Source organism: Myxocyprinus asiaticus, chromosome 46 (genome assembly GCF_019703515.2).
Source record: "Myxocyprinus asiaticus isolate MX2 ecotype Aquarium Trade chromosome 46, UBuf_Myxa_2, whole genome shotgun sequence".
NCBI lineage: Eukaryota > Metazoa > Chordata > Actinopteri > Cypriniformes > Catostomidae > Myxocyprinus > Myxocyprinus asiaticus.
This window is the reverse complement of record NC_059389.1, coordinates 23,901,403-23,927,495: the sequence shown is the minus strand read 5'-3', so window position 1 is coordinate 23,927,495 and position 26,093 is coordinate 23,901,403. Positions and strand designations below refer to the sequence as shown.

Here is a 26,093-nt window from a genome sequence, read left to right as displayed (position 1 = left end):
TTCTTAAAATAAAGTAGTGATCCTAACTGACCTAAGACAGGGAAAGTTTTCTACGATTAAAAGTCAGGAATTGTGAATAAACTGAGTTTAAATGCATTTGGCTAAGTTGTATGTAAACTTCTGACTTCAACTGTATGTATATATATATATATATATATATATATATATATATATATATATATATATATATATATACATATATATACACACACACACACACACACACACACACACACACACACACACATAAACACACAAACACCATAATAATACAATGGTAGGCTATTCTTCCATATTATACCACGGAAAATGAATATGATAATTATTCAGAACCATTAAATATAAAACAAGTACCAGGCTATTACCATCTAATAACATCTTGGTACAACCACTGTACATTTTGTTAAGGGGAAAAGCCTTCTTTACAATCCTCTGAGCTAATCTGTTTGGAAACTAGTGTGAGATGCATAGATCCATCATATCACTAATCACGTCTAATGTGTATCCAGTGTATTTAATAAACAGTTAAAGCAGCTGAAAGCGATTTGTTTGAAAACTAAACATTTTTCGAAATTGTGAACAGCAGCTTTAATTGTATGTTTAATTAGAAGGTGAGCCGAATGCTGTTTTTTGTCAGGCCAGCTAAACTACCCACTGAACTGTTGCCACTGAATGTATATGTCAAAGGAAACAACCATATTAATGCATGTTGGCAATGTGTTTCGAGTTAAAGAACGTTTACTTTGGGGCATTTGGTTGTGAAGTTTTGACGTTCTTGATGCTTTCCTGTAGGGATTATGAAATTGACCAGAAGTATAGTGAAGTGCAGTAGAGAGTGAATAAGTCTATGACGACATCTATTGGTCATCGTTCGAACTGCAGGTAATTCTGCACGCGCTCCTTCTGTATCCGGGCACGAATACAGTATACACACCAACATTAACAGACATGCCTGTGTGTGATGCATAATACCAAAGTACTGTTTCTTATTTAAAACTACTGTTACTGTCAGCTGTTAGTTGACTAAATGATGAGGGCAAAAGCCCCCGCCTGTGCTGCTCAATGAATCGTGTCTTTCTCACAGCCGAGGTGTTTTGCCACTTACTTTCTTTAAAAGTAAAGTAGCCTACCAATAAAATATTAGAAATATAGGCTAAGAAAGAGGCAGAGAGAGTGAAAGCGAACAAAAATACCCCAGTGTTGTAATATTTCTCATTAATTCGCTGGCTGTTCTGAATTCAAATTAGGCCTATGTCATAGCCTGGGTAAATCTGATTAACCGTACCTCTAGTAACACCTAAATGTTATTACGACATTACTCATGTGTTATTTTATTATCTTTTAAGAAGGTATTGTTATCATTTGTCGTGAGGTAATTGTGTTTAACATCTGGAAACGGTCCTCCTGTCTTCTTTGCTCGCGCCGCTTCTGCCGCTGTAGCGCGAGTGACAAATGTATGTGTTCAGCACCCATTCAAAGAAGCGTCTCTTCCATTTACATATTTTGAATCATGTTAATCACAATTTACTTAAGCGAATTTTTTGGAAGGGTTGTCGTAAATTGCCATTTGTAGGACTTGAGACTGAAAAGAATTGCCAACTGTTGTAAAAGCTCCACAAAGTTTGTGTCCTTGCTGTATTTTGGTCATTAAAGGAATAGTTCTCCGAAAAATGAAAATTGTCTCATCATTTACTCACTTTCATGGCATCCCAGATGTGTATTACTTTTTATTCCTCTGCAGAACACTAACGAAGATTTTTAGAAGAATATTTCAGCTCTGTAGGTCCATACAATGCAAGTGAATGGTGACCAAAACTCTGAAGCTCCAAAAAGCACATAAATGCAGCATAAAAGTAATCCATATGACTCCAGTGGTTTAGTCCATGTCGTCTTAAGTGATCCAATCGGGTTTGGGTGAGAACAGACAAAAATGTAACTCCTTTTTCACTATAAATCTTGACATCTGTAGTCTTCTTGGCGATCATGATTTCAAGCTCGATTCCACTTCTTAGTGCCACCAAGCGCTCTGCACATGCGTCAAGCACTAGGAAGTATAATCGAGCTTGAAATCATGATCGTGCCTAGAGACTGCAAGATATACAGTGAAAAAGTAGTTCTATTTTGGTCTGTTCTCACCCAAAATGGATTGGATTGCTTCAGAAGACATGGATTAAACTGCTGGAGTCAAATGAATTACTTTTATGCTGCCTTTATGTGCTTTTTGGAGCTTCAGAGTTTTGGTCACCATTCACTTGCATTGTATGTACCTTCACAGTTGAGATATTCTTCTAAAAATCTTCATTTGTGTTCTGCAGAAGAAAGAAAGTCATACACATCTGGGATGGCATGAGGGTGAGTAAATGATGAGAGAATTTTCATTTTTGGGGTGAACTATCCCTTTAATGTCCATTCATATAAACAAAATTCTTTTCAGTTCTTTTTTGAAAAAAATGCACAAAAAATGTAATTGCTTTATTTTAAAACCTAACTAAAATATTTCACAAACTTTGCAGTTTTGTTTTCATAGTAAAACACGTTTTGAGGCAACTTAAAGAAAACTTACCTGGAAGGTAAGCTACAGTATTTTCACAACTTTACCAAAACTGTTTTATCTTCGTTGCATAAAAAGTATTTGCGATTAAAATGTTTTTTCTTAAAGTTACAGTTTGGTATTGATCATGTTGGTAATTCAATTAAACAGCATGTCTTTTTACAGTGTACTTCAGCATAACCTAACTGCAACCAAAATGCAAAGTTGTGAAATCTTGTTAAGACATTTCATGCTTGCTGTGTTATTTTCTGTCAGCTGTGCCACAACATTGTCAAGATGCAGCTTTTGTGCTGTCTTTGCAGTGTAAAGATGGCATTATAATATAGTCTACCCACACACTTTTAAATGCAAAAGTAACCCCAAGTATGTAACTGGTTACTTTTCAGAGAAGTATCAATTGAACGCAGTGTCACTCTTTATAAATTCAAGTGCACACTACAAGACTTTATGCTTTGCTCTCCTCTTGTGCTCTCTCTCTATATTTCATTGACTTTTCTGTCGTAGCTTCTATGACTTGTTGGAGCGAGTCACAAAAGTGTGGACTACATGACTGACGGTCATGTGCAATCTGAGACTTCTAGTCACAGACTCAAAACATCAAAGGTGACAGTCATAAGTTATTTAGTGTGCACTAGACTTTAGGAGTGGCGTAATGATGTAGTATGTCACTTTTAAAGGAGCATTAAGTATTTACTGCTTATGTTTCACTGAGGGATTTAACATTGGTCACCTATGATTAATTTATCGGAGTGACAATTTGCACCTAGGTGTAAATAACACCTGCCACACAGCGCAGCTATTTGCATCCCAGTAGTCTATTGGAAACATATACATATGACAAACTACATTGTAAGTGCTGTGGAGTGTAATGCCAGTGAGACTTTTCGACCCAGGTTCGATTCCGCATTTGTCGCACTCTTTTTCCCATTCTGTTTACTGTCTCTTCTCTTAATATTTTCTACTTCTACTTTTCTATTTACTACTTATAATAATACATAAAACTGAAAATAAAGGTAGTTTTACTATAGTAATACTGTAGTAACCATGTTTTTTGGCAGAAACCATAGATTTGATGCAATTAACAATGGTATTACTTCAGTACTATGGTGTTAATATAGTAACCATGTTTCATTTTGTGGTTACTATGATTTTACTACAAAATACCATGGTGATACTATGGTTAATTTTGTAAAGGAAGGTTAGGGTTAGTTATAGGGGTAGGGGTTGGTGTAGAGAGTAGGGTGTCTGTGGGACTCTAAATAAACACAATAAACACACTGCAGTGATGCCCCTATACTGTTAGTATTTAATTAGAGGTGCAAATGGTGGTGGGTGGGCAAGTAGCCTAATATTTGCCATTATTTGCACTGGGGTGTAAATAGCTGCCTTCAAGTGCCCCTGGGAATGTCGTCATTATGAGAGTCGTTATTACCACATCGGACAACCACTTATTACATGGCTACCTACCAAATAATTAAATAAATGGACATTAAATATTGCTTTGCGTTGAAGTTATGTTATTATGTGAGAAGAAAGAAATGACTGAACAGCTGATTTGCACCTCTGGTGTGCATCGGAGTCCTGTTGGTTTTTATTTTGCGAAAATGACCCTCTGCTCTGGCTGCTCATTATCCTGCTTATTACACAACTACTTGCCGAATAAATAAACAAATAGACAAGAAACATTGCTTTGAGTTGAAATTATTTTATTCACTTGCAGAGGTCGCAGAGTGATACGAGAAGTAGGAAAGATGACTCGCAATACCCGGATGACTGTTCTGATATCTCTTAATTTCCAGATGTGCAGTTTTTACTCTGAAATATCAGACTGCTAGATGATGCGATTGACCAATCAGAATCGAGCATTTCCAGAGAGCCATGTAACAAGGTACCTTAGTGAACCCTTAGTAAAGTAGCATACGCTAACAACTAGCTGAGTGCTCTCTAAATGCAGCAACCACTGTCTTGATTCACTCATCACTTCTTTTACCCCGTAGACATCATCAGCACTAATGAGGGATGGGTAACAAAGAGAGGAAGATCATCAGAGGAATGGGACCAGAATCACCACTTTTCCTCTTCTGTTATAATGTGACATTCTGTAAGACACTTTGAAGCTGATGGTAAGTCTAAACAGTCTGTTGCTATTTGTTCGTGATTTGAAATGTATTCTGATGGATTCAGAGTTCACATTTCCCATGCTATTTATCCTTGAATTAACTTGACTTAAACACTTTTTACTTTTTTACCACTGATGATCAGAAACTACTTAAAAGTGTTTTTCTTAAGTAACAAACCCAAGAATCGATGACAATGTAAGGATCCACTTATGTCATGAAAATAATTTAAATGTGACTAAATAAATTCTCATGTTAGGTACAGAACAAGCTAGGCAGTAGAATTTAGTTCAGCATGCTATTATGTCATTTATATTTATTTACCTTGGTTGAAGAGAATCTTTCCCTGCTGAAAATAACTTCAAAATAACTCACACAATTGCACATAGCTGCAATTCCACAGTCCAAAATTAGAAACGATAACACTTTGTGATAAATATACATGTCGATATATACCATATTCTATATATCTAAATCATCACTATAACTAACACAGAGATGCACTCTAAAGAGCTTTCTGAAAATAGTACACTACCAGCTTAACAACTGTGTTAGTATTTGTAAATGATCTTATGTTTATTAGTCGGCACTGCTGACTTTGCAGCGTATGGCTTGAGGATCATGTTAGGTCAAAGTGGGAAGAGGGAACGCTTTTAAAAAACCTTTAAAACACAATAAATGTCAGTAGTTGTTTTGAAATAAAATTATATTAAACTTGATCATTACAGGGCAGAATGTCTCTTCTTCAAACAAAATTCAAATTAGGATTTATCAATGAAAACCAAAAATGGAACAACCCTCATAACAGACCCATAGCAACAATAATACCCTGCATGTTAAACAATACATTCGGTAGACGAATGACTCCTAGCGGTCCGTTTCTGATCATATCTAACAACCGCTTACCCTGATTCTCCTGCTTAGTTTCATTTTACAGACATCTTGAATTTTGTCTTTCTCATTAGTCTATTTTAAGCAGTGTAATTGGCAGAGATTGGAAGTGGATATTTCTAGGGTCTGGCAAGCCAACTGTGTTTAGTGCCTTACCATAAAGAGGGGGAGACATATGATGATGCCAGGCTTATATATCGTACTTAAGTGCAGTCCCACTAAGATTCATCTGCCTCCCTCAGACCTCCCTTCAGGTCTGCACCACTGCCGTATTTTCTCATATAGGTGAGGAGAACCGACTTATTTGACTGTTTGTACTTTTTGTTTTGGCCTCTCATCGCAAGATTCATTTTTGGTTGACTAACTGCTTTTTGGGGCATTATTCCCTGGAATATTACGACAACAAAATTCCTGTTTTGGATTTGTATCTTTTTTTCTAATAAGCGGTTTCCCCCCCAAAAAATTTCTGTACGCAGTTTATAGCTTTCTGGATGATTTTAAACCTTTTTTGTCAAAAGATTATTTTAGTCATTTTTGAGTATTTTGCACTAATTATTTAATCCCAATAGTACATGCATTAATAATAGCATGTTTTGTTGTCATATTCCCATACATTTTATTTAGTTGCTGCTGAGTTATGATACATGACGTTAGGATAAGTTGAATACCTTGCAATGCATGTTAGGCTGGCAATGTGAACTTGGCACCAATTAAGTTAAAAATGTATATTATATTGGCATGAATGTTTGTAAAATGCTCCTCGGGCGATGGCAGAATTATATTTCTACCTTAACTAATAGGTTTGGTTTTTAAAGAACAAACGTACATGCCAAAATCATCTTTGAAGCATGCAGATTCATCCAATTTGAACCCTCTCGTAGAAATCTCTGTTGAACTGAGCAATGCTTTCCAGCTCTAAGATATGTATATGTAAATCCAAAGGCATCTGGAAACAGCAGAATCAAATAGCAATGATTTATACAGCTGTCTGCAGACACTGTTTCATAAGGTCTAAATTGCTGGCATCTGGAGATATTGTTTCAGAAGCTGAAAGGATAGGATACTAGATATCAAACAGTGAAATTCACACCCCTCCCGTGGGCTTGCTTACAAAGACACTTCCAGTTTGGTTCAAAGCACTGGTCTCGAATTAGGAAGGCAGAAAATATAGAGCACACTATATATGACACTCTCTCTCTCTCTCTCTCTCTCTCTCTCTCTCTCTCTCTATATATATATATATATATATATATATATATATAGATAGATAGATAGATAGATAGATATACTGTATACATACATACATATATATATATATATATATATATATATATATATATATATATATATATATATATAATTACAGTTATAACAAGTATTGGAAATCTATGTTGATGAACATGCCCAAATATACTGTTATTGTTGATTGCTTTAAAAGTCAAATAAATTGTGTTTATGGTCTATGCAGGGTGTGAATAAAACAGGTGGCCAGGATGTCTGAGTGAGTATATAAATGTCTAAGTAATTTATATTTGCTATTGAAGATATGTGAATCTCTTCCTGTTTTGTCTAATCCTAATTCTTCCATTGTCTCATTACAGAAAAAAGATGACATCGAGTCGCCGGCACAATCTGAAGGTAAACAAAGCTTGATGAAGGAAGAATTAAGGATTTGTTAAAAATGGTGTCTTATCACTGTTTGCAGATTTGCCTGTGTGTATAATGGGTGTAAGCACTAGGGATGGGTGATTCCACTTATTTTCTTTTTGATCCAACACTGAAGTACTATCTCGTATTGATTCCCATATTGATACTTCTAAATTTTGTCCGTTTTTGTCTATCATTTAGTAACAACAATCACAGAACATGTGGCTATTATAATAAATGTCACATATACACTAGCTTTGTTGTTACTTAGTGGAGTTAAATAATCCCAGGTGTTGCTTCGTTTATCACTTTCAAGCTTATTGTACACATTAATTTTCATACATAATTTGTCGTAGCCGTAGCCTTGGTAAAAAAATGGCAAAAATCATAATAAATGTACAATGAAATCACTAGTTAAAAAACTCTTTGGGGAGATTTCACTAAGAATGAACTGCGCCCTGTAAAAGCGCCGGTTATTTGCAAGAGCTGTCTACGCTGGTTTAGCACCCGATTCACAAAAGTAATTATGTAGATCAGACAACGACGCAAATGCACCCACAAAACATGTGGTGAACACAATTTGCATGGCACAATTCTGATCTTGTAGGTTGGTTCTGAGTGCTAAATTATTTGATGAATTACTACCTCCATGATTGATAGAAAATGTACACAAACATCTCTTCTAAATAAAATTCAGTTTACCGCCTGCTTTCCTCAGGTAGTAATAGCACAATGTTTATTGGTGGGCAAATAGTTACTGAATGAAGCGCAGTCTATAATGAGCCTAATTAACATAGAAAGGAGGATTAAGAGAAGATAGTAACCTCCATGCCTGTATTATTGGAAAGGCTTTTCAAGGCAAGCCAGTCCACTCTGTGGTCATTTTGGAAATGCTTCTGGGCAGCTACTGTGTTTTCTATGGATCCAAGCGACAAGTACTGCTCCTATCTACTTGAACTTATCTACTTTTGAAAGCCCAAAATCTCCAAAACGGTTTGTCAAGATTACAATCAAAGAACATATTTCAAATCAGCAGTAAAAGTTGAAAAAATAAGATTGTGCTTATTTAAATATAAGTATTTTTCAGGCTGGTCCAGCTAATAGACATGCTCGTTCTCGAGTTAACTGACAGGCGATATCTGTTTTTAAAAGTTAATTGGTTCTTTTACCTGTAAGCCGGGACTTCCTTTTCTAAATCAGCCATTTTGAGCATTCCAATTTTTCCCATTCATTTCAATACAAGTCCTCCCTCACGAGCTAGTCATGGCCAACTTGAGTCATGTCTTTTAAGCCAATCCTATAATGACCCTAACATTAACTGACAGGTGATATCTGTTTTTAAAAGGTGATTGGTTCTTTTACCTGCAACGCAGGACTTCCTTATCTAAATCCACCATTTTAAGCATTCCAATTTCTCCCATTCATTTCAATACAAGTTCTCCCTCTAGAGCTAAATGGTCATGGCCAACTTGAATCATGTGAGCCTTTTAAGCCGGTCTTATAATGACCCTAACATCACTGAACTGCATTCAGAGTTTTACGACACTAAATAACCATTCACGGATATGTTAAAAATAAATGGGAAGTAACTTACAATGAATCCAACATATCGCAAAATTGTCCCTGACACCTCTTATGAAACAGCTATTTTTTTTTTTTTTTTTTTGCAGTAACTCCACATATAATTCAATCCAAATTTGTATTTAATGACAAACATGTTGAAGATTAGCAAAGAGGAAGTCAGTTTATTAAGTGATGAGCTGTTTCCTCACAAAAGCAGTTTATTAAGCTTACTCCTGAGGCATTTTCTTCAATGACTTTGATTTAAATACTACAGCCTCATCTCCCTGTTGCGAGCCCACCGGGTTACTCATTTTTTTAGTTAACCTTCAAGGCTTCCACTAGGAGAGGGCTGTGTTTGTGCGGTAAGAAATGTTAATGACTTTAAATAGTCAAGACGCAGCACTATTTCAGCACTGATTGCTCCTGCTTAAACTACTGTAGATTGTGTAAGTGAATAAGATGCATGTTTTTGAGCTGAAATACCACATGCAAAAGTGCCGCAACTGTTCAGTGAATTCAACCATTAATGTTTATGTTATAATGTAGAGGTTGATTCAGAGTATTTGAAGTATTGGTGCTTTAAGATCGATACGCCCATCCCTACCAAGCACAGCACTGTAACTGAATTACAACAATGGTGTGAAGTTCAGGATCTAAATGAAGTATTTTGCACCCATAGAGTATATTGCTTGCCATTGCTAAGACTCTTCTGGAGAAAGAAGCCGCTCAAGTCATTAAGGACAAGGAAGCTTACATGGCAGAAAACTGCCCCCCTCTGTCCTTGCCCGGATCTACACAGGAATTGCAGGTCTACCACCTCAATCAACCTACATTATACATGTTTAAAAAGTTACAGGAAACACAGCACATGCATTTACATTCCCTCATAGCACACATATGTTTCCAAGACGTCTATTTAAAGTGTTTAATTCATCTAAAAGATTTTCATCAGGAGATAAAAAACAGAGATACATCAGATGGTAATATAATGTTACTTTCAGTGGTATTATACATGTCCAATAAAAGCATGGTTGTATACATTTTTAATGCATGTGAATCTGTCTTTTTAAAGATGTTCCTCAGATGTTTGTTCCCAAATATGACATTTCACAGATGTCTCAGTGATATATGTGTACTTACCGCAATTGTTTAGTCCAGTGATTCATAAAACAGAGAAATTAAGGTTGGGAAACTCTGGTTTAGACTAATGAGAGAGTTTGACATTACATTGTAAAGGATGATTAGAGGTTGACTCTTTACAAATCTCCATTTAGGAATACATCAAGAAACTACACCAGCAAATTGACAAGGTTGATGAGGAGAGATACGACTTGGAGGCCAAAGCACATAAGGCAGGGAAAGAGGTATTATAACTTAAATAAATATCGACTATAATGTAGTATATACACAGGCCCGGTTCCAGATCAAAATCACTGAGGGTGCTTCTGAAAATAGTGGGGGTGGTCTGTATAAAGTGGAGATGTATCATAATTACAAATTTTTTAAATATATTAAATCATGTTTAAATGCTACTAAAACAACATAAATAACAGTTTTTTTTATGTACAAAACATTTATTGCTTCGTTTTTTTTTTTCACATGAAAATTCACATGCAATGCTGTGCCTGCAGATTAGGACATACTGATTTGCACAATCATACACGTTTATATGTTTTGATACAGTGATTGTATGTTCACAAACTGCAGGGATTTTTGTGTGTTTAATGGGATTCAAGGAAATCTGCTTGCCAATTTACGGTATTAGACTTACATATTCAATTGAGCAGAGGTGTGCAATTGTTTTGGTACAGGGGCCACATCAGCCGTTAAGTAGAACATGAAAGAGAGAAGATAAAAATGTCTGCATAGTTGTATCTTTTAAGCTCAGAAGTAGTAGTGCACTCATGCACTCAGTGAATGATGCACAATTTTCTGCAGTGTATTCTGATGGGACCATTCTGCGATTGCTTGAAGTTTTGCTGCTATATTTCTATTACGTGTTAGTAAAACTGAGTTATTAATTGTTTATTTTACCATACTTCAATGCATTGGTAATTTAGTATTCAATTTAACACTCTACATCAGGAGTCTGGTTTAATAGTAAAATAAAATATTTGGAAATTATAGATTCTCAAGGCTTATTTTAATGTTGGCCGTAAAGTGGACACATTTGTTTTATTCTCAGAACATTATCAACCTGTTTACATGCTCATGGGTCATGATCTGAGTCTCGTCAATGGTTTATTTGGCATCCCATTCAGCACACAACTGAATAAAACAGGCTGCATGACACTGATAAATGATTACTGCCAGAGTAACATTCACATACAGGTGTGAGGGACTTCAGCATTTAACAAATAACACAAAGAACAAACATTTTCCTCTCTCACTTGGATTTGCTCGCGTGTACCCTCTGCGTGCAAATGATGCGAAGATCTATTTCGATTTTACTTTAGTTCATCATTGAAAAGGTTTTTTTGCAGACTTGGCACTAAACAGCACACACAGCATCATGAATGGACACGGAGTGTCTGCATCACACTTTTCTTTGAGCATAATATTGCACTGTTGAGCATTTATTGTTTTGTTTTGAAGGGGAGAAAATGCGTGCCTTCGCATGCATGGTTGCCACATTGCATAAATTAAGTATGACATAAGGCGAAATATTTCCTATTTGTGCAAGTATAAATCTCTGACTGGGGTGCTGCATCTATTATCTGGCAAACCTGAGCATATTGAAAGCTTATGGATGCGCGATAGGACCCAAATTCAGATAAATGAAAGATCTAATAAAAAACGTTCATGATAAATCGACCCGCAGGCAGCAGTTTGCCCTGGTCTGCAACCGAGGGTGCTCTAAGGTACATTTGAGGGTGCTTGGCACCCCTGTAGAACTGGGCCTGTATATACAGTACTGTGCAAAAGTCTTAGGCACATAAGATGCTACACAAAAACATTTGTCTTAAGATGGTTATTTATATTTTCAGCTTTAGTGTGTCAATAGGAAATATAAAGGTTAGACTCCCAAATATTACTTTTGCAAATAGAACAGAATAGAAGAACAGGGAGCCCTGCAACAGATGGCATGGTCCCCACAAAGTCCCCCTCTAAATACCGTGTCAGTCTGAGATTACATAAAGAGACAAAAGCAATTGAGACAGCCTAAATAAATAGAAGAACTGTGGTGAATTCTCCAAGAAGCTTGGAACATTCTATCTGCCAACAACCAAGAAAAACTGTGTCCAGGTGTACCTAGGAGAATTGGTGCTGTTTTGAAGGCAACGGTGGTCACACCGAATATTGATTTAGCTTTTTTCTATGTTTACTGGACTTTGTACGACGTTAATTGATAAATGAAAACAATTTATGTCATTATTTTTGAAGACATCCTCACTATGCAACATTTTTCACAAGTGCCTAAAACTTTTGCACAGTACTGAATATATAATGTATATACAGTATATATTGAGTCTATATATTGGGCTTATTTGGTTATCTGAGCTCTGTTTTAATCCCAATTTAATGTGTATATAGATTGAGGATCTGAAGATCAAGGTGGTGGACCTGATAGGCAAGTTCAAGAAACCCGCCCTGAGAAAAGTGCGTATGTCCGCTGATCAGATGCTTCAGGCTCTGCTCGGCTCCAAACACAAGGTGTCCATGGATCTGAGAGCCAATCTGAAACAAGTCAAGAAGGAGGTCAAAGAAGAGGTGGGTGAAATGTGACTTTGTAACTATACTTTTGTACTTAAAATATATAAAAGTTAGTTCCACCTCCACTAATTTGATTGGGTAAGCAAGAGGTCTGATATTTCGTATAACAGCACAGACAAATTTCAGTGTAAAAAAAAAACAAAACAAACAATACCTTCAAAAATATGTTTGAAAACGTTTATGAAATTAACGATTAAGTTATGTACACTCATATGTATTCAAGATACAAGAAAATCATTTTAAACTAAATTTGTAAAAGATTCTCATTTTTATCATCTTAATTGTCAGTGACCCATGTCTTTTAGTATAAGGAGTCTTTAAAGGGCAGTATAAATATAAAATGAATCTAGATGAATGGTGGTAGAAATCAAATTAATCTCATATTTGTCTATGTGACTATTCGTTCACTCAATCTCTCTCTGTTGTGATGCAGGTCCCAGAAGTTGACTGGCGTAAGAACATTGAGGACAAGGCCGGTATGGACGGCAGGAAGAAGATGTTTGAGGGCGAGGCCTAAATTCTTGGACATTTCTTCATTTGATTGTCGTAGGAGTTCTTCAGAGCTGTGCAGTCTTTCATCTTTTTGCAATAGTTGTATGTTTTTTTTTTCTGGTGTCAGTGCCTCAAACCAGCATTTGTTTTCAGCAGTATGTATGTCCTGAAAGAGAAATCTGTATCATTGCAGAGCCACTACCATTAAATACATTTTGAGGAAAAACGCTCTCATGTTTGTTAGTTTTTTCCTCACAAATTTGGGTCTTTCTCTTCCTTCTGCTCTAAGATTACTGGTTCTAAGAGAGTGTGTGTGAACAGCTACCTTAATTTTTGTTAAGAAAATGAATGTGTAGAGACAGTAGTGCTATCTTTACAACAGCCATTCTTTTTTCTTTCTTTCTTTCTTTCTTTCTTTCTTTCTTTCTTTCTTTCTGTTTCTCTTTTTAAATTTTCCCCTTTACTTTCTATCTTTCTTTCTTTTTCATTTTTCCCCTTTACTTTTTATTTCTCTTTCTTTCTTTCTTTCTTTCTTTCTTATCTGTCTGTCTGTCTGTCTGTCTGTCTGTCTATCTGTCTGTCAGTCAATCATCTTCTTCCTTTATTTGTCAAATTAAATGTAAAGAGGCTTAAAACAAAAATAGCTTATTATTGTTACCAATATAGTGTTGCTACACAACATCTACAAAAAAGAGAGGTGTCATTTCAGCTAATCTTTATGGAGGCATCTTATTTTGCTGCTTGGTGAGTTACTTAAAATGCACATTTTCTCACTGAAATATCTATTATGTTATTTTAATTAAGGACAATACAACACTCTGATCTACTTCAAAGCTATTGTTCCTTTGATCAGATATACATTACTGTTTTTTTTGTTTTTGTTTTCATAATTGATTGTAATATATCTTGATGTACTAAGCATTGCTTCTATTTACAGATAAGAGTAAGTCTTGAATGAAGGGAGATTTAAGAGTCTTGCCGAGGATGGGCTCGGATATTTCAGGATCTCGCTGGCCTATTGGCCTGGGGTGGAATCCACTTCCTTAAACAGGACTCCTAAAATTTGCTGAGACATCAGAACACACCATATATATCCTAGTTTTTTTTTTTTTTTTTTTCTCTCTCTCTCTCGTTCTGGGGATCACCAGTCTGTCCAGTTCTTCTTCCAAGTGTGTCCTGCCCTCTTCTTTTCTCAGGTGAGCTTCAATCCACTCTCTATCTGTACAAGACAAAGGCATGCAAATAAATGTGAACATGCATGCAAGGATTAAGAAGAAGCACAAAAACAATGCCAAAAAGAATGGCAAAAACCAAAAAAAAACAAAAATATCATTTTTTAGTTGTGCTTTTTTCAGCAGTTATGAAGTACTTGGTAAAGGTTTTATTCATTTTATTTTTTATTTGTAGTTTTATTTTCTGGCAGTTCTGTTGTTGCCTTTTGTATGTGCTTTCTTTTTTATTTGATGAAAGGAAATATTTAAATTTAATTTTTTTTTTTTTTTTTGTGAATTGTATGGATTTGTTTTTTTATTTAAATTCTACTTTGAGTTTTTTCTCTTGAAAAGTTCATTTAAAATATTTTCCAAATATTTCTATTTTAATCTGCTTTTGTTGAAATGCCAGTGTATTCTGCATAAATTGCATTGTATTTGACAATGGACTCAATAGAGTTTGTCTTGCTCCCATAAAGTGCATAAATTGTGATCTTAGGGTAAGATAAAGCATATAGTTTTAAACTACTTAAATGCTACATCTGGTTTGGACTGCTTTGTAAATGAGAAAGTTAGCCAGTCAAATCTAATGACTGATTTCTATCCCATGCAGGGTGAGAAGACACTAAACCTCCAAGATGTCAGAGTAAGTATTCTGATTCATGTAGGGTTGTAATGGGTTCTTTATTGGTTTAAAATGCTGCTTAGCGTAAAACTTCAATCCCTTGAATGTTAGTACGATTCAAAATCTTTACTTCAAATAGTAGTTTTGGTCAAGCATTCTCTTGTATTCTGAGTAATCCATAAGACTGTATCTAAGTGTATTAGTGTATAGATCTTAATCTGGCACTCATGCTGGATTTATTTTATTTTTAATTTTTATTATTAACAGAAAAAAAATGACCTCTAGCCGTAGGCAGCATCTGAAGGTGAGATTAACAAAATTAACATCTACAGAAATTGAAATGAACTTTGATAAATCACCTTAAAGTGCTATATTTTGAAATATGTGTTGAAAGTGTATTGTTTATTGTATTTACATTAGTGTCTTTCTCTATGTTCTTAGAGCCTGGTGCTCTCCATTGCCTTGGAGCTGCTGGAGACTGAAGCCAAGCAGCTGGTTGTCGATAAGGAGACTTACATGAACGAGCACTGCTCTTCTCTGGATCTGCCGGTATCTGTGCAAGATCTGCAGGTCTGAATTCAGTTCTATAAGCAGCTCTATAAAATTGGACAGTCATTAAGCAGTGGCTTCCAATTAGCAACCATATTGATGACTGGTTTTATGTTTTGAATTAGAATGTGGTTTTTTTTATATTAACAGTCTTGTTTTTCTGTCCCAGGAATTGTGCAAGAAGCTGCACCAACAGATCGACAAGATTGATGAGGAGAGATATGACATGGAAGCCAAGGTTGCCAAAACAAACAAGGAGGTAAAGACTGCAGGCACTATTCTACCATCAGGGATGAATGGATCCCGTTGCACAACCGTGCCATTCTGTACTGTTCTGGGCTTGTTAGCACGGTTGTGGTTTCTTTTTCCTATGTGGTGCTGCGAAATCAGGATTAGAATGGACAGACTGAGCAAGTGACCAATCGCGAGTCGCCACGTCACAAAACATTCCACCAAAACATTTCTCTGTCCAGAGTACGGTTAGCTAACCGTTCTGAGAAATTTGGGCCAGAAACGGTTTTATTCGTACCATACCAAATCATGTTCAAGTGGAAATGCTACTGGAACCGTTATTCACTGTGCTCAGAATAGTTCGACCTGTTGGTGGAAAAGCACATCAGGACTCATTTATATTCATAGACTGATATGTCAGCCATTTTTTGGCCCTTTTGAGAGTTTTAGAATTGACCGATAACCGTATCCACTTGGCCTATTAAGTTGTAGTGGTCGTTCCCCTTTGTTTCATTTCCAAAATCTACCAAGATCCTGTCAATTTACATTGAAAAAAATAATTTTGAAAAAAATATTGTAAATATTGTGTAAAATAAGTGTCATTTTAGCTATTTTTGTGCATTAGCTAATATTAAATTGTATTATATAGCTACACTCATTGAGAACTTTATTAGGAACACCTGTACACCTACTTATTCATGCAATTATCTAAAATCGTGCAGATACAGGTCAGGAGCTTTAGTTAATGTTCACATCAATCATCAGAATGGGGAAAATCTAAGTGGATCTCAGTGATTTCGACCGTGGCATAATTGTTGGTGCCAGATGAGCTGGTTTGAGTATTTCTGCTGACCTCCTGGGATTTTCACATATAACAGTCTCTAGACTTTACTCAGAATGGTGCCAAAAACAAAACAAAAAAACATCCAGTGAGCAGCAGTTCTATGGACGGAAATGCCATGTTGATGAGAGAGGTCAACAGAGAATGGCCAGACTGGTTCGAGCTGACAGAAAGGCTATGGTAACTAGATAAACACTCTGTACATTTGTAGTGAGCAGAATAGCATCTCAGAATGCACAACACATCGAACCTTGAGGCGGATGGCTACAACAGCAGAAGACCATGTTGGGAACGTTATTAGGACCATAGTGTTCTTAATAAAGTGCTCAGTGAGTGTATATATCTACATTAAATATCAGTCATTGACCTCCCTGCTCTCTAGGTATTGTATTAGCATCGCCAATTGAAAAACCCATATTAATCGCTACTCATTAGTGTCCTTATCGAGCTAAAACAAGAAACCTTATATAACACCACCTTACATAACATAACACCAGTGTCGTAGTTAAATTCACAGGGCCTGCAACAAAATTTTTATAGGTAGTGTACATTTTGTTTGTGAATGGCTTCCAAGATAGCTGAAGTACATATCCGAGATGTCTGTTTTACACCTTTTCATCTGGAAAGCAAATTAACATTAGCTAATAATCTTAAACAGACGTATTGCAGATGAGCAAACAACCTAAAAAATACATCTTCCAAATGTAAACACACACATCAAAAAGACGTCTGGGTGATGTACGTGTGCTATCAGGGTTACGCCCTTCATGTTATACCATTAACACCATCAGTTTATTGATTTATCCATCCATTTCCTTCTCAAATCAGACTGATGATCTGAAAATTAAGGTGGTCGACCTAAAGGGCAAGTTTAAGAAACCCGTGTTAAAGAAAGTGCGTATGTCCGCTGATGCTATGCTTCAAGCTCTGCTCGGCTCCAAACACAAAGTGTCCATGGATCTTAGAGCCAACCTGAAACAAGTCAAGAAGGAGGCCAAAGAAGAGGTGGGTTTCAGATTCATAAATATTTAATCTCTTTGCTTTAGCATGTATCAGACTTTCTCAAAGTCAAATTCATTGTAATCATATTTTGAGACCTTTAATTTCCCTTTCAGCACATTGTATTCATGTTTGTTTTTGCATTCCAGTCTGTAGAACAAGTCGGTGACTGGCGTAAGAACATCGAGGATAAGGCTGGGATGGATGGCAGGAAGAAGATGTTTGAGTCCGAGGCTTAAGATGTGTTGTGTTTATTCTCTCATATGTCTTACATTTTCTCGGACAAAAATCTTTCTACCCTTTCAACCTCTCGTTCCAATAAAAATACTTTTTTCCTGAACTATTTTGAACATCTTACATAGTTACTCACAGTGTTGTATGGCATTAAAGATTAGTGTGTACGTCATACATGCCTCTTTGTGTTTTTGCTCACAACAATTAGAGTTCCGTAGTACTGAACAGCTTAGCGATAGCATTAACATGTAAGTATGCGTCAATAAAATGCTTATGTAACAATTGTAGATGTTTTAAGATTTTTGTTACTTCATTTAGACATATGTATATAAATAAATACTGCATTTTCAGCAGTATTTGTTTGCATTTGATGAAAGGTCCTAAAAGGAATATACATTTTGAAAGTATAGAATACGGTTTAAAAAGTTGTTGATTTATCAAAGCATCTTACTACAATATTATAATATACAACCTTACAAAAATGTACTACAGCTGTATCATGGCACCTTGATAAATGCCATAGTACTAAATGATTACCATTAATGTGCCATGATATTTACATGGTACTCCAAGGTACTTACGTATAAGAATAACATGGTATAGTACCATGTTCATGTTTTGAGACAGACCACTTGTATGAAAATGAATAGGAGAAATTGGAACACCCAATATGGCAGATGTAGAAAAGGAAGTCCCGCCCAACAGGTAAAAGAGCCAATTACCTTTTAGAAATAGACATCTCCTGTCAGTCAACTCGAGAATGTGCATGTGCATTCACTGAATCAGCCTTAAAGATAGCATTTTTTAGCTTGATCAGCTAAAGAACCCATACTCTGAAATACACTCTGACAGCAAATGCAGCGAGTTTGGAAAATGCAATGACATTAGAATGGTAATCAGCTCGTCCTCATGTTGCGCTGAGGTTGGACAGCACCCACCACAACAACTTCAGAAATTAGACAGTATATCTATTTTGAGGCAATTGATGGCAAAACCCTGGAAGAAACAGTACAGCAGTTTAAAACATCTACCTTCTGTCTTGACACACTCCCACCATCTTTTTTCAAAAATGTGTTTAACTGGTAGAGACCAATCTCTTAGAGACAGTGAATGCCTCACTCCTTTCAGGCACTTTTCCAAAGTCTCTGAAAACTGCAGTTGTCAAGCCCCTTCTAAAAAACAGCAATCTGGATAACAGCATCTTAAACAACTACAGGCCAATTTCAAATCTTCCTTTCATAGGCAAGATCATTGAAAATTTTGTTTTCAATCAGCTGAACAAATTCTTAATCTCAAATGGCTACTTGGACAATTTTCATTCTGGTTTTCAACAGCACCACAGCACAGAGATGGCACTCATAAAGATAATAAATGATATCCGGCTAAATACGGATGCAGGCAAAATATCAGTGTTGGTTTTATTGAATCTCAGTGCTGCATTTGACACTGTCGACCACAAAATACTTCTAGACAGACTGGAAAACTGGTTAGGGCTCTCTTGGATGGCCCTCAGCTGTTTCATCTAGATGGGAGGGGTTACTTTGTGAACATACGTAGGAAACTATGAATCTGAGTGGACATCCATGATGTGTGGAGTCCCACAAGGCTAAATTCTTGCACCACTTCTATTTAACCTGTAGATGCTCCCACTGGAACAAATGATGAAAAAAAATACAAAATTGCATGCCATAGCTATGCAGATGACACACAGATCTACCTAGCCCTATCTCCGAGTGACTACAGCCCCATAGACTTCCTGTGCCAGTGTCTTGATGAAATTAACAGTTGGATTGCCAAAACTTCCTTCAGTTAAACACAGACAAGACAGAGGTCATTGTATTTGGCAACAAAGGTGAAATTCCCAAGGTGAACAAATTCCTTGACTCCAAGGGTCTAAAGACAAAAAATCAAGTAAGTTGTGATGACGAGGAGGGCGTGGCCGGGCCGTAAAGAATAAGCCCAAACAGCCGGGTGAGGGATAAAGAGAAGCTGGGGATGTCAGTTTGAGAGAGAGAGAGATGCACGCAGCAGTGTTCATGTGTGTGTGCTTTTGTGTTATGCTGGAAAGCAGTTTTATGTTGTGTTTTGTTTAATTAAAAGTCTTTTGGTTGTATAACCCAGTTCCTGAGGAACCCGCTGCCATCTGCCAGGGGGTGGAGGAGCAGCTGCCATCCGGCCAGGGGGCAGTGCAGCTGGTTGAGGACCATGTGGCAGTGTGGTTGGGAACCAGAGTTTTTTTTTGTTTTTCCTCTCTCTCTTCCCCCTCTCTCTCTCGGGCTCTCCTGCTCTCCCTCTCCCTCCCCTCATCCTACTCAGATTCCCAGGAGGCGGGGAAGACCAGCCGAAAGGGCAACATCACTCCTCCAGGAAGGGAGAGGGGTAGTAAGTCAGGCCGGAGGTTTTCCTGGTCTGAATAATGTGTGGCAAGGAGGAGGGAGTGGCCGGGCCGTAACGATGGATGCCCGGCGCTGAATCAGCCCAATCAGCTGGGAGAGGGATAAAGAGGAGCTGGGGTCACCAGTTTAAGAGAGAGACACACATACACACACACACACACACACACACACACACACAAAGCAGTGTTCATGTGTGTGCACTTTTGTGTTATGCTGGAAAGCAGTTTTATGTTGTGTTTTGTTTAATTAAAAGTCTTTTGGTTTTATAACCCGGTTCCTGCTTCCTCCTTTCCCAATGAACAAGAGGTGTGTCTGCCACAGGAATCTTAGTGTCATTTTGGAGGTAGACCTTAGTTTCAGTAGTCACATCAAAGCAATAACCAAATCAGCCTACTATTATCTCAAAAATATAGCGAGAATTCAATGTTTTGTATCTAGTCAAGACTTACAGAAACTTATTCATGCATTCATCACCAGTAGAGTGGATTACTGCAATGGACTTCTCAACGGCTTTCCCAAAAAGACCAAAAAGACAGCTGCAGCTCATTCAGAATGCTGCTGCCAGGATTCTCACCAGAACAAAAAAGACTGAGCATACCACTCAAGGACCTTTATTTCAGACCTGTGCTAATGATCTGGGCTAAGAAAATGGCTTTTCCTTAATTTTTTTGTATATTTGAGATTTCTTAGTTACATTAGCCAAGTTAATTATAATCACTCTCTAATCCTGGACTAAACATTTACGTAAATATTAATGGCTGAGAAATCAATTTACAACTATGCATATAACAAAAAGGAGTGGTTTCTTTCATCACTTTGATTGTATCAAGTACCATTGTACTTGGATATAAATAATGATACTAAATGGTTACCATTAATGTGCCACAATATTTACATGGTACTCCAAGACACTTATAAGAATACCATAGTACAATGTCCATGTTTTGGTACTTTTAAGTCTAGGTTATTATAAACATCAGTGATAACACCAGAGACAGTTTGGCTAGGACAGACCACTTATATTAAAATGAATAGGTGAAATTAGAACACTCAATATGGCGGGTGAAGAAAAGGATGTCCCGCCCTACAGGTAAAAGATCTAATTACCTTTTAGATACAGACATCACCTGTCAGTTAAATTGAGAACACACATGCGCAGTAGCTGAGCCAGTCTGAAAAATAGCGTTTTTTGTTGTTGTTGCATGATCTGAGCTAAAGAAGCACAATTTATAACATTGTTGTCAGATTATACTGCTAATTAGAAATGTTCTTTGATCGTAATCTTGACCAACAGTTTTGGAGATTTCGGTCTATCCACATTCAAGCAGATAGGAGCTGTACCTTTATTCTTAGAAAGTAGCTGCCCTGGGAGCGTTCCCAAGATGGCCGCCAAATGGACTGACTTGCCTTGAAAGAGACTTTGATAATACCTTTTTTAAATAAAGTTTGTTAGTTTCACCTTTGAATGTGTGGATGAAAGTTTTCCATTCTTAAGTTTAGTTCAGACCTGTGCTTAATGAGAATTAACTTGGCTAACAATATGCATTTCCTTTGTGTGTTTTTATTTTTTTATTTATTTATTTTTTATTTTTTATTTAAATGTATGTTATTTTGGCAAAGTAAATCATAATCGCTCTCTAATCAGGTACAAAAAAGTATGTAAATATTGATGGCTGAGAAAACAATTTACTACAATGCATATTAAAAAAGGACTGGTATCTTTGATCACTTTGATGTATCAAATGGTAATAAAATGGTACTTAGATATATACCAAGATACTGAATAATTACCATATTCAAATACCATTGTATTTACATAATAATCCAAGGAACTTCAAAGAATACCTAGGAATAGAATAATTTTACCATGGCACATGTCCGGAAAACATATAATTGCCATGACAACATGAAAAAATAAAACAACAACAAATCAAAACATTGCAATACCATGGTACTTTTGGTACCTTTTTGTAAGTGATGTTATAACTGATTACCATATTTGAAGCCTATACTTATTCATTATGTTACAGAAATTTAATCATAGTATATCTAAATTATTGACATTGTAAAGTGTAGGCTACGTTGTTTCCAAGATAGAAAAACTGCTCTAAAAGCAACCCCTCTACTTTTCAACCTGACAAACAATTAAATAACTGAATATCTTGAAAAGTAGTTTGTTTGCAAGATTTGGATCTTCCTGCTTTTGAAAATTATTAGTGGCCATCTCTAATCTTGTTTGAGTTTACACTCTAATTTCTTATTTACACTATTGCAATACAGTAAAATGTTTACTTGCATGTAAGTATTTACTTCGTGCTACTTAAAGTACAGGTCAGCAAGCACAACCTTTATTCAGGTAGAGAGAGAAAGTGTGTTTATTTCATAATACCCAGTTTATTCATTTTTTGTTGTTGTTATTGTTGGGTTTCTTAATGTTGGGAATGCTATTGGCATTTGTATAACCCACTACATTTTGTGGATAATTTCTGGTTAATATTAAGATATTAAAAATAAAACTCCATTGCCATTGTGTGTCATTATCATAATCACCTCAGCCTTTCCCGCATATAACATATAACATCTTAGACATAAACATTTCCCTTTTCCCAAAGACAACACACCCCTAACCTAAAACATTACTTAATTTTCTGTTTAGGAACACCCTCTGCACTTTCACTACAACACTCAAACTATTTCAGGCTTGCACTTTTACACCTAGCAATCTTCTTTTTCTGGAGTGTCCATTGCCTCCATATATGGTTCAGAGTCCCGCTTAGGTTTCTCCAAGGAGCTCAAATGTTCAACTGAGGAGTCCATTTGCTAAGTATATCCCCTGACCCTGCTGCTCTGAATGCAATAAGATGCCAAACTATCTTGAGGGCACATCATTTCCACTTAGACACCCTGAAACCTTAAACAAGGGTTACGACATTTGGAAAATGGCCACCATGGAATCTGGTCTCCATTGGGACCATTAGGAGAGTTCAATTTCAATTTAAGAGCAACATTTTGATATTTTTACTAGCACTGTCATCCATAATACACTTCAAAAATACTTTTTAGTCCAGTTTTCAATTAAAAATATCTAAACATCCTTAAAACAAGATACTGTATATTTACTGTACTTGAGAAGCAAAATCATATAAGATATTAAGTCTTGATTTTACAGAAATGTTAAAACATTTAAGAGGGTTTATGCTTAAAACAAGACAAAACTATTTGCCATTGGGATAAGAAAAGCAGAGACAATTCAAAGGGGAATATAATTTATTTTTCTTACCAAATTGGCAAAAAGTTTTTCTTGCTTATACAAAAAACTCACAAGAGTTTGTAAGATTTCTTAGAAAACAGGACTTCATATCTTGTAATTTTGCTTCTTAAGTAAATGTATCTTGATGTTTAGATATTTTTGCTGGAAAACAAGATATAAAGAAATGATTGCAGTGAGCAATCTAATGCAAAATGTAAACATAGAGTGTTGAATTGGCTAACTGGGTCTAGTTTCCTGGTATGCCTGTGAAAAACTGGCACATTATTATGTCAGTCATGACCCATCAGTGGTCTCTGTCCTTTTTCAGTCACATGAACTTATTAGAAACAGCTTGATTGAAATGTGTGTGTGTATATATATATATATATATATATATATATATATATATATATATATATATATATATATATATATTTACATTTTTTTAAATTTTTTTTACATTTAGTCATTTAGCAGACACTTTTATCCAATGTGTCTTACAAATGAGGAACATAGCAAGCAATTTTTCATACAAAGTTCAACAACATTGTAGAGCCGAGGAGGGCAGGGCCGGGCTGGAATGACGCACGCCCGGTCCCCAATCAGTCTGATGGGGCGCGCGAGGGATAAAGGCAGCCGGGGACGACAGTTCGAGAGAGAGAGAGAATGACAGGCAGCTGTACTGTGAGTTTATAGTTGTGTGTTTTGTTTAAGTTGTTTATTAAATTATTATTTATATTCTTAAGCCGGTTCTTGCCTCCTCCTTTCCACTGAACCCCCTTACACTGGTGCCGAAACCCGGGAAGGAGGAGGGATTCCCGTCGCAGAGTCCTTGACACTGCCGTCCACCCAGGGGAGCGCCGCTGACATCCGACCACCCGGATGCGGGGAACGGCCGCCGTCTGCGAGGCGAGTGGGGACGGGACTCCCCGTCCGCCTGGAGCGAGGGAGCCGCTGCCGGGGGCGGAGGAGTGCCCTGCCATCCCCCGGGAATGAGGAGGGTTCGAGAGAAGACTGCCGTCCGCGGGGGGGGGAGGAGGGAAGCGACTCCCCGACCGCCTGGAGTGGTAGGGCCGCTGCCCCCACGGGACGCCGGGAACGCGGAGGGGCGTTCTGTCTGCTGGGGTTCGGAGGTCTGACTCCAGTCCACCCAGGGAGTAGCGGCTGCCGTCCGCCTGAGAGGGTGGAGTAGTGATCGAGGACCACGCGACGGCGCATCAGAGAACCGGTGAGTTTCTTTTTCTCTCTCCTCTCTCTCTCTCTGTCGCTCTGTGTTGGCCTTTCCCTCGCCACTTTGTTTTGTTGTTTTTCCCCTCCTGTCTCCTCCCAGGTCGAGGAAGGCGGGGATGACCCGCTGGCAGTCGGGGCGCAAGGCACGCCCCCCGGAGAGGAAGGGGGGGATGTACGTTATGCCGGGGGCTCCCCGGCCTGAGGCAACGCCGGGAGGAGTGTAGAGCCGAGGAGGGCGGGGCCGGGCTGGAATGACACACGCCCGGTCCCCAATCAGCCTGATGGGGCGCGTGAGGGATAAAGGCGGCCGGGGACAACAGTTCAAGAGAGAGAGAGAATGACAGGCAGCTGTACTGTGTGTTTATAGTTGTGTGTTTTGTTTAAGTTGTTTATTAAATTATTATTTATATTCTTAAGCCGGTTCTCGCCTCCTCCTTTCCATTGAACCCCCTTACACTGGTGCTGAAACCCGGGAACTGAAGTTTGGTTGAAGATGGATGGAAGTCGCCCCGTAGAGTCCTCCCAGTTGGCGGAGATCCTCCAAGCCCTCGCTGGCCTACATCGGAGCCACCAGCAATCCCTGCTTGAGCTCCAGCAAGATCAAGACCGCCGGTTTGTGGAGCTCATGCGTGCTCAAGCAGAGGACCGACAGGCGATCCGGAGCCTTCTCAGCCAGGAGGCATCCCCAGCCGCGACCCCGGACACCCACACGCCGTTACCCCCGCTTGCGTTACAAAAGATGGGGGCAGCGGACGACCCAGAGGCGTTCCTGGATCTCTTTGAGCGCACCGCCGAGATCTGGGGCTGGCCGCTCGGCCAGTAGGCGGCCCGACTCATACTGCTACTGTCTGGGGAAGCCCAACTCGTGGCTCAACAACTACCAGCGATGAACCTCCTGGCCTATGGAGACTTAAAGAAAGCCATCCTGCAACGGGTTGGTCGGAGTCCGGAGGAAAGTCGTCAGCTCTTCCGGAGCCTGAAGCTGGAGAACTCCAACCGCCCATTTGCCTTCACCCAACGGCTTCGCGATGCCTGCCGAAGATGGCTGCTAGTGGGGGACCATGGCGTCGACGGGATCATCGACCAGGTGGTACTGGAGCAATTAGTACATCAACTGCCAAAAGGGATGGCGGAGTGGGTCCAGTGCCACCGCCCGGCGTTGCTGGAGGAAGCTATCCGGCTTATGGAGGACCACATGGCGGTGATCCCAAGGGCGGAAGAGCCCTCCCTCTCTCTCTCTCTCTTCCCCCTGTCTCATTCCCCTCCCCTATCTCCTCTCGTTCTGCTCTCTCTCCAGGTCCCATTCCTGCCCCACACAGACGAGGAGGACTTCAGCCACTGAGACCAGTTTCCAGGGTGTGGGAGGCAACACCTCAGGGGAGGGCGCCCACCGACTCAAGTGCGGGCGTAGCGCCTGGGCCGGCCTGCTGGAGGTGCGGAGACCCGGGCCACTTCCGAGATCAGTGCCCTTTGATGGAGCTGGGGATGGTGGTGCGGGTCTCTGACCTCCCACAGGTTGCCCCTGACCGGGCCGGAGCGTACCAGATACCGG

General features: G+C 38.3%; 2 protein-coding genes across 2 annotated transcripts; both read left to right on the top strand.

Moving 5' to 3' along the window:
* Positions 1–5,748: 5,748 nt before the first annotated feature.
* Positions 5,749–13,204, top strand: LOC127436204 (troponin I, fast skeletal muscle-like). Its single transcript, XM_051690223.1, has 7 exons — positions 5,749–5,844; positions 7,028–7,060; positions 7,161–7,197; positions 9,449–9,577; positions 10,044–10,133; positions 12,304–12,480; positions 12,917–13,204. The coding sequence occupies exons 2-7, from the start codon at positions 7,053–7,055 to the stop codon at positions 12,998–13,000; spliced, it is 525 nt and encodes a 174-aa protein (XP_051546183.1). The 5' UTR covers positions 5,749–5,844; positions 7,028–7,052; the 3' UTR covers positions 13,001–13,204.
* Positions 13,205–13,340: 136 nt separating this feature from the next.
* Positions 13,341–17,928, top strand: LOC127436203 (troponin I, fast skeletal muscle-like). Its single transcript, XM_051690222.1, has 8 exons — positions 13,341–13,719; positions 13,913–14,171; positions 14,800–14,832; positions 15,079–15,115; positions 15,253–15,381; positions 15,530–15,619; positions 17,261–17,437; positions 17,581–17,928. The coding sequence occupies exons 3-8, from the start codon at positions 14,825–14,827 to the stop codon at positions 17,668–17,670; spliced, it is 531 nt and encodes a 176-aa protein (XP_051546182.1). The 5' UTR covers positions 13,341–13,719; positions 13,913–14,171; positions 14,800–14,824; the 3' UTR covers positions 17,671–17,928.
* The last annotated feature ends 8,165 nt before the right edge of the window (positions 17,929–26,093 follow it).